The 9328-nt window shown below is 33.1% G+C and overlaps 1 protein-coding gene across 1 annotated transcript; it reads left to right on the top strand.

The window, feature by feature from the left end:
* Nucleotides 1-5685: 5685 nt before the first annotated feature.
* LOC116145778 (GDSL esterase/lipase At5g18430-like) lies at nt 5686-7240 on the top strand. The gene is made up of 5 exons (XM_031431222.1): nt 5686-5934; nt 6047-6177; nt 6298-6540; nt 6641-6893; nt 7017-7240. Exons 1-5 carry the CDS (start codon nt 5688-5690, stop codon nt 7238-7240), a joined length of 1098 nt encoding a protein of 365 aa, XP_031287082.1. The 5' UTR covers nt 5686-5687.
* Nucleotides 7241-9328: the final 2088 nt, after the last annotated feature.

Below are 9328 nucleotides of genomic sequence, written 5' to 3'. Positions count from 1 at the left end.
AAAAAAAAAAAAAAGTTTTTGGCTTTCCCTCAAGCCAATGGCGCATCTAGTAGGGCAACATCGTTGGCTAAGATCTTGTCCGACCTAGCTAGATCTAGGCTACTGCTCTAGCGTGGCTCGATCTTACCATGGGTAGATTGAGGCCACGCTAGAGCAGTGGTCTCGCGCACAACCTTGATCTACCTAGGTTGGGCCAAATCTTGGCAATCGACGTTGACCTCTACCGGTTGCCTTGCTGGCAAGAGGAAAAACTAATGTCTTATTTTTTTTTTTTTTTATTCTTTAATTATTTAAAATTTAAAAAAAAAATGGTTGTTGTTTCTTTTGCTTAAATTTTTTTGTTAGTTTTTTTTTTTAATTTAAAATGGTTTTTTCTCTTTTTTATTTAAATTATTTTATAACTTTTGGTTTTTCTTTTATTATTATTATTTAAACTTTGAAATATTTTTTTTTTAAATATTTTTTATTTTTATGTAATTTTCGTAGTTTTTAAATTTAAAATTGAAAGACTAAAACAAAAGATAATAATAATAATAACGAGAGGTATCTAGGGTCCGTTTGGTTCTTTATTTCCTACCCAATTCTCAATCTTATTCTCAAAATAACTGTTTGTTTCATTATTTAAAAAATACTATTATATTATATTTAATTATTTTTAGACCTCTTAAGTTTATTAATTTAATTAAACACCTCCTCAAAAAAAGTTTAAAAATTAACAAAAACACCCCCCCCCCCAACAACCCATAGTTGCCAGATTCCGACAACCACCATCAGTGGTAGCCGGAATCTGTCACAATGGCGTACAAACGACCGAAACTGGCAGGTCATTCGTCGATCTGGCCTTCGTTGACCGACAACGATGACCATATCTTTGGTCGTCGCTGACGGCCAGATCTGGCATTTTTCGACTAGATCCGTGGTGGATTGGGCCGAAAAAGGCCAGATCGATGCACGACCGATCAAATCCGACCAGTCTGCGTCGTAACGAAAATTCCAATCAGATTTCGGCGGTGGTGGCCGAAATCTGGCACTGTGGGTGGGTGGGGGTGTTTTTGTAATTTTATAAAAAATTTTATATATTGGGATGTTTAGTTAAATTAGCAAACCTATGGGGTTTTTTTGTTAATTTTTAAATTTTACCTCGTAATAATCACCCTACTCAATTACCCAATACTATTTCCAAAATAACAAACCAGACGGACTTCGTTTTCTGTTGAAATTAACCGCAAGTGTCCCTAAATTGAACAAAGTTGCTATTCAATGTCTCTAAAATGAACAAATTAAAAGTAGTATCTGTTTTGTCCTTAAATTAAACAAAATTACTATTTAGTGTCTCTAAAATGAACAAATTAAAACATGTGTCCATTTTTAGTACTTCATAAAAAAAGTTGTACCTAAATTGATAATATCCCTAAAAATGGTTTTATCTATTGGAATACATTTAAACCCGAGTCGTGGTAATTTCTCAAATTTTCCCAACGTCCATACCTACCATAAAAATATTTCATTTTAAGCTTGTATTTAGGGTATATATATACACACACGTACCAACTAATATACATATTCAGGTTNGACAATAAAACATTTTTATACAAGAAAACAAGCAAAACAACTCCTATAAACAATGACGTCATCAAACTTTAGTTCAACATGTCACAATGTAAAATATCTATCGCACGCATGTGACATTATATAATAACAATATCGTATATATCATTTCTTATAATGTCATAGATTCACAAATGTCATTATGATATCAAGTTTATTACAAATCCAAATAATATCATGTAATAAACAGAAGAAAACTCCTAGCAACCAAGTGCATCAAAAACTCAAAACACATGTTATCAACATGTATATAGTAATTAACAAGTTTAACACCTTGGTTAATGAATCATTTTTCACAACCATTGTAGCATGTATTCAAACATAATCATAATTCTTAACCATATCTCTGAGGACATAGTATATATATAGTACCTCAATAATTTATCTGAAACAACCCCATATGCCATCATAGAACATATACCAAAACTTATTCAATATTAAGGCATTTGATATGACTAACTCACCATATCTAACTACCTCTCAAGATATTAGATTTAGTGCCATATGTAAGCATAAGTATATAATCCTCAATAAATATCTCATAAGTATCTTTAAATTTCATATCATTCTAAGCATTAGGTGTAATTTGCCTAATTAAAAGTTGCTTAGTCAAACATTGAATTATAATCGAGCTCAACCACTATTCTGGTCGAGCTCAAGCACTTGCTTCTAGTCTCAAGCTCGAGCTTGATCTCCAATTTGCTGGGCTCGACGAGCTTAAGCCTCAATTCGAGTCTGACATATGGGCTACTATATCAAAAATAGATTTTTTTAGTATCACAATACATTACCTAGATCATAATTGGGCTTTACAACAGAAATTGATAGGTTTTAAACCATTATATGCTAAACATAGTGCTAACACTATTTATTTTACAATTATTGAACTTTCGCAAGATTATTTATTAACTGAGAGAGTTGTGACACTAACGTTTGATAATGCAGCTGCTAACATCGCAACAATTTCTTTATTTCAAAAGAAATTGGATCTGCTTGATGAAGGCAAATTTTTTCACTAGAGATGTGCTTGCCACATCATCAATTTGATTGTTAAAGCAGGTTTAGAAGCTATATATGCAAGGATTGATAAGGTGCGCGTGGCTATCAGATTCATTTCCGGTAGCAATACAAGATGGAATGAGTATGTCAAATATTGTCACCAAGAGGAGTTGTCCGTTCAACCGAAAAAGCTATGTTGCGACATGCTTGTCCCTTGGAAGTCAACGTACTTGATGTTGCAAAAAGCTATGCCAACTGCAAGATAAATTACAGATTTCGTCAACCGGAAGAACTATCTAGACGAAGTCGTCAATGATTCCTATTGGACAGTTTGCAGTATTTTTCATTCATTTTTTAAAGTTTTTTACGATTACACTAATACATTAAGTGCTATTTATTACCATACTACTAATTTAGCATTAGATATTTTACTTCAAATTTGTAAAACTTTTGCTAGACATAGATATAATGCAGAGTTAAGCGAAATTGTTTTAGAAATGGAAGCAAAAATACTGAAAATATTGGCTAGATATCTCATTCTTATATGCGTTAGGTCTTATTGTAGATCCTAGGTTTAGATTAAACGTATTTACTTGTATATTTAATGAGATAGACCAACATTTAGAATATGACTATAATTCTTATTTGATAAAATTTAACAGAAAATTGGAAAAAAAATTCTTTATATCAAAATAAGTACAATGGAACGTCCATCAGAGACAAGCAGCAGGAAGTTGATGAAGACATTCATCAACAAGGGTCGAACATCTGGACATATATGGAACTTAGTACCGATGGTGGTGGATGTAGTAACTCTAGCGCGTACATATAGGGACCAAGTGAGCTACAATGGTATCTGCATGGACATGTCCTACGTGACTAAGAAGGAGAAATGCGAGACGGATGTGCTTCAATGGGTGGAACCAAAATGCAAGTCGATTCCCCATTGTAGCCCAAATGGCACGTGACATTTTATGTGTGCCACTTTTCACGATTGTATCCAAGTTGCCATTCTCAATTAGTGGCCGCATTTTGAAGACAAGATTCTCTTTAACCAATGAGATGATTGAAGTCATTACATGTTTACGGGATTAGACTCATACAGACAGGAGACTGCAGTACCATCCTAAAGATCCCAAACTACTCGACCTCTTCAAAAACACAGATTTGAGTTATGTAAATTTCAACGATGTAAATTAATAATTTAATAAAAAAATTATTAAATTGATTATTTGTTTAAGTTTAAATTAAATTTGCACATTGTGAACATTATATTTATGCTAAAATTAAATTATCTCTTTAAATTAAAACCATATAAATTTATAACCAATAAACCATCCATTTGTAGTTATTTAATTGTTTAAGTTCAAATTAAATTTTCACATTGCGAAGCTAAAATTAAATTATCTCTTTAAATTTAAATCATTTATTTATATTTTATTTACTAATTAATTAAAAAATTTATCATCACCCCCTGAAAAATTACATAAATTCTCTTACATAATTTTCTTAACGATATAAAAAGTTGGGAGGGCTAAATGAAAATTTTCAAACCCAGCCCAGGCCTGGGACCGCTTGGCCGGGCCTTCCCACCTAGTAGGCTATGACTACTTACTCTCCCCTCGTTACATATTTGAAGATGACATACTATGTCGCTAATTATTGATTGAATGATATGATATTTATTAACAACACTATTAAGATATGGATTTGAAATCTTATTGGCTCTCGAGATCATCGTAACTAATATTTTATTAAATGCAAAAAAAGTAGATATTGTAGTTAAGAAAATTAAATGCACCTCCTTTTAAGAAATCAAACACAGTTTGATTTTAACTCAGAAAAGAAAAATATAATTTTATTAATATGACTTAATGATAGACGTCATTATCAAAGAGTAGCTGCCTCAGAAGAAGGACCCACTACAATTGCATAATTTAGTTGCATCACCGTCACCTTGAGCCAACATTAAATTTTAGAGCTTTTGTAAATATAAAATTTTTCGAGATTTGATTTGTAAATATATTTAAGTATGATTAGTTTTATTTATGGATACATAAATTCAAGTACAGATCTATGTATATTACTTTTAAGGATGTCAGTTTTTGGTCATGTGATAATATATATTTACAAGTTGTTTTTGATTCTTCAACTTTTTCAAGTAAAAGACATATTTTCACCCTAGGTTTAGCAAAATCCTAAGCTGATGCTCTTAATTGTATTTATTTTAAATTTAAACCCTTAAATTAATACCGTTAGTAACTGTTGGGTTTTGTAGAGGAGGTTATTGAGAGTCTAATAGTAGTTTCAGAAGCGATTTTGGACTTCGGAATCAGTCGAAAAAAAACCAAAAAATGTCGGCTTAGACACTACTAACGTGAGCCCTTTTTTGCTAATATGAAGCCATCTTGGCCAAAGAAAACGTTAACGTGCGTCGCGTTATAGTGAAAAGTTATAAATATGTTAAAACAAAGAAAACAACGTTACTTTAAGAGTAAGAATTTAAAATAAATACAACCAAATGTATCAATTTTAGATTTCGCTAAACCTCGGTTAGGAATATGTCGTTTGCTCACCTTTTTCATGTAAGAACTTTAATTATTTTCTTAAATGGATATACTTTAATTATTTTCATAAATGGATATATCTGTATTTCACCTTTCTTTGTTCATGTAAACCATAGACCAAGTCTTGGTTGAAGCACTCCTAAATATTTACCGCAAATTAATCAACAACCTCGTGCTTTTGCCTGCAAGAATTGGGTCCGAGGATTTCAATGTAGAAATTGAAAATTTCATTAATCCTTCCAGTGTAAGTCCATCTATATATCAGTATTTTAAGGCCATTTATTAACTTAAAATTGATTGGTGAAGCTGGTATAATTAGCTAGTATAAGTTATTTCCTCCACAACTACTTATGTTAGCTTGTTTTTGATACGTAGGGCTCGGATATTTAATTCATTATACGAATGTAGAAGAATCAGAAACTGTATATAATTTAATTTCCATTCTTTATTTCATTTCACATCCCAAAAGTCTATTTCAATACAAATTAGCTATTCCTATAGTTCTCTGAAATCATGTCAATGAATATATCAAATTTCATTCCTTGGATGATTTTTGGTCTTGCATTGTCATTGGGAACTATTGCTCCTCTAGCTGAGGCTCGAGCTTTCTTTGTATTTGGTGATTCACTTGTTGATAGTGGCAACAACAATTACCTAGCAACAACCGCCCGTGCTGATGCACCACCTTATGGAATTGATTATCCTACTCGTCTACCTACCGGCCGTTTCTCTAATGGCCTCAATATCCCTGACATTATCAGTAGGTTTCTAATATATGGCATTATTATGTTTTAGTTGATTTATATTTTGATGGTCAATGGCAATGCCATGTTCCTATTGAATCTATCTGTTTAATTAATACTCAATTTTAGGTCAGCAAATTGGTCAATCAGAATCCCCATTGCCATACTTGAGCCCGGAGCTCACCGGAAGAAGGCTTCTTGTTGGTGCCAATTTTGCTTCAGCAGGAATAGGAATTCTTAATGACACCGGAATCCAATTTGTAAGTCAACTGTACATAAATGCCACTCTAATTTCTGACTCTTATCTGTAATTCTAACTAATATAACTCATGTTTGAAAGGTATGATTTAATTGAATTAATAATGCTACCACATTTGCAGGTAAACATAATTAGAATGTTCAGACAATTGGATTACTTCGAGGAATACCAGCATCGAGTGAGTGCTATTATTGGAGCTCAAGAAACTCGTAGGCTTGTGAACAGAGCTCTTGTACTTATCACAGTTGGTGGCAACGATTTTGTGAATAACTACTACTTGGTTCCCTTCTCTGCACGATCTCGCCAGTTCTCTTTACCAGATTATGTCAAGTATCTCATCTCAGAGTACAAAAAATTACTACTGGTAATTTCCAGTTCACAATTTTGCTGTAATTTTTGCTACAATTTACACGGAATGTACTGGTGGTTTATGCAGTCTCTTTCATCTTATTCCGTTATTTCAGAGGCTATACAATTTGGGAGCCCGTAGAATTCTCGTAACCGGTACCGGACCACTGGGTTGTGTTCCGGCAGAGCTGGCCCAGCGAGGAACCAATGGCGGATGCTCAGCCGAGCTGCAAAGAGCTGCAGCCTTGTACAATCCACAACTCGTTCAAATGCTGAAAGAACTAAACGGACAGATCGGAAAAACCGTGTTTATTGGAGCAAATACTCAACAAATGCACATGGATTTCGTCAGTAACCCTCAAGCGTATGGTATGATGATAGTCGATGTGACTTGATTAAGTACAAGAATGTATACTTCTACTGCAATAATATTGTTGATAAACAGAACGTACGTAGTCAGTAACATGCATTTGTTAATGAAACGTGTGGCAGGATTTACAACGTCAAAGATTGCTTGCTGTGGACAAGGACCATGCAACGGGCTTGGTCTATGCACAGTATTGTCAAATTTATGCCCCAATCGAGATCTCTATGCATTTTGGGATCCATTCCATCCATCTGAAAAGGCAAACAGAATAATAGTTCAAAATATTATGAGCGGCTCCACCAGCTACATGACTCCCATGAATCTCAGCACCGCCTTGGCCTTGGATTAATTAATTTATGTTGTCAGATCGCGTATCGTATAATGTATTAAAAATCTAATTTTTTGAATTATGTATCGCGTATCTGATACGATACGTCTTTTTCAAAAAAATTAATAAAATAATCAAAATTTTCTAAAAATTAATATCATCCCCAAGATTAATTAAAGAATTTTTTAGTATTATTGGCTTTTAATTATGGTATTACATAATCAAAATTAATCACAAAATTAAGAATCTATATCATTTTCTCTCAACTTTTCATATCATTTCCAATATCAATGTCAATATCTATATCTCCACTTGTATTATTATTATCATACAAAATTGGTAACACATGTTCCTCTTCACTTTCTCCATGCAAAATAGGTAAATTTGGGCAGGTTTTAGTGAACCGGGTTGGTTGGCCCGATTCCAACCCGAAATTTATTTGCATCTTTGACCCAAGTTAATAAAGTCGTATCGATTTGTATTGATATTTTTAAGGATATGAACGGATATGTATCGTATCGTAAGATACATATCAACATATCAAAAGGTTTAGGATACACTCTCTGATACGTATCGTTAGTGACCTGTATCGAATCATATTGTATGATATATATTGGATATCGTAGGATACTAATAATCATGGTCCAGATCTTCTTGACAATATTTTTGTAGTGATCTGTTTTGATCATGCGTCTATTTATAATTCTTATGATGTTATTGTATTGAATCAAGTTTAACTGGAATTTGAATTAAGTTATTGTTATATGTGATGATGATGAGTAAGCTATGTTAATTATAGAGATTAATTTACATGGATAACCAAGATAAAATTTATATTTTTCTTCAAAAAGAATATTTTTTTTTTTTTGTGATCGAAGTGTCCGNCAAAAAAAAAAAAAAAAAAAAAAAAAAAAACCTCAAATGTCCATCAAAATACATCAAAATTATCATCAAAACAACATAGAACTCAAACTTCCGGAAGTTGAATCTCCAATGGTTCCTTCTGTATCTGAAATTTAAAACAGAAAAAAAGTTAATATCAATGTTCAAATGAAATAAGAGTAATTGTAGAATAAAATAATAAATATATTATTAAAAATATACCATGATTCCTTTTTTCACTCCATTTAAAATGCGACACCAATCGGCTCCACATAACAACATTTCCACTGTTTCAGGAGACAACGAAGATTGATACGTGTCAATGACTCTACTACCGGCACTGAAAGTAGCCTCTGAAGCCACTGTAGTGATGGGAATAGCTAGTATATCACGAGCTATCCTAGATAAGATAGGGTACTTCAAAGCATTCTCCTTCCACCAATCCAAAGCATCGAAATTTTCCAAATCACCCTAACACTTATAACATGCCTTGCTTAGATAAATATCCAACTGAGATTTATTTGGCTTAATAGTTTCAACCTCATCCAGAAAATCATCAAATTCCCAATCATCAACTCCTCCTCCCGTAGACCCCTCGGTAATTACTCCAAGTCCAACCCTTTCACTTGTACCTCTGCGGATTGCACTAGATGACTGACAATCATTAGCATATTCCGCATATACCTCATACAAAGCATCCTGAACAGTTGTAGCATTTACCCGTGCCTCAATGTCAGAATACATCTTAGGGAAAGAAAACTCAACATTTTGTACCTAGGGTCCAATATAGCTATCGCAGCCATCAACAAATTACATTGCCCCTAGTACTTATCACACTTCTCTTTCATTTTTCTCACCATCTGTCTAATAAATTCATCTTCACTTTCACTTTTTTTATCCAACAAGATTTTGATCCTACATACTTGCTTTAGAAATACATTTGATGTTGGATAATTACTCATTGAGATGATATTGGTCATTGTACTAAAAACCTTTAGAATCTCATAGACTTTCTCTACTTTCACCCAATCTTCTTCATCTGGACAATGTTCGCAACCCTTATCCCTTTCTTTGTATCTTGGAAACACTTCTTTAAACTTAATTACAGTTTCCAACATGTCATAGATTGAATTCCACCTTGTTTTACAATCAAGGATAAGTTTTCGACATGGCAAACGCAATTGTTGCATAATCTCTGCAAAAACCTTCAGCCTACCCTCCGAACCA

This window comes from Pistacia vera, unplaced genomic scaffold (genome assembly GCF_008641045.1).
Source record: "Pistacia vera cultivar Batoury unplaced genomic scaffold, PisVer_v2 Contig467, whole genome shotgun sequence".
Lineage (NCBI taxonomy): Eukaryota > Viridiplantae > Streptophyta > Magnoliopsida > Sapindales > Anacardiaceae > Pistacia > Pistacia vera.
Note: the sequence above shows the minus strand (reverse complement) of the source record. Positions and strands in the feature narration are given on the sequence as shown.

Bases quoted from the DNA above. Each gene is read 5' to 3' on its own strand.
- LOC116145778 (XM_031431222.1), top strand. From the start codon at position 5,688: ATGTCAATGAATATATCAAATTTCATTCCTTGGATGATTTTTGGTCTT. The intron at 5,935-6,046 runs GTAGGTTTCTAA...ACTCAATTTTAG, and splicing joins CAATATCCCTGACATTATCA to GTCAGCAAATTGGTCAATCA. The intron at 6,178-6,297 runs GTAAGTCAACTG...CCACATTTGCAG, and splicing joins ATGACACCGGAATCCAATTT to GTAAACATAATTAGAATGTT.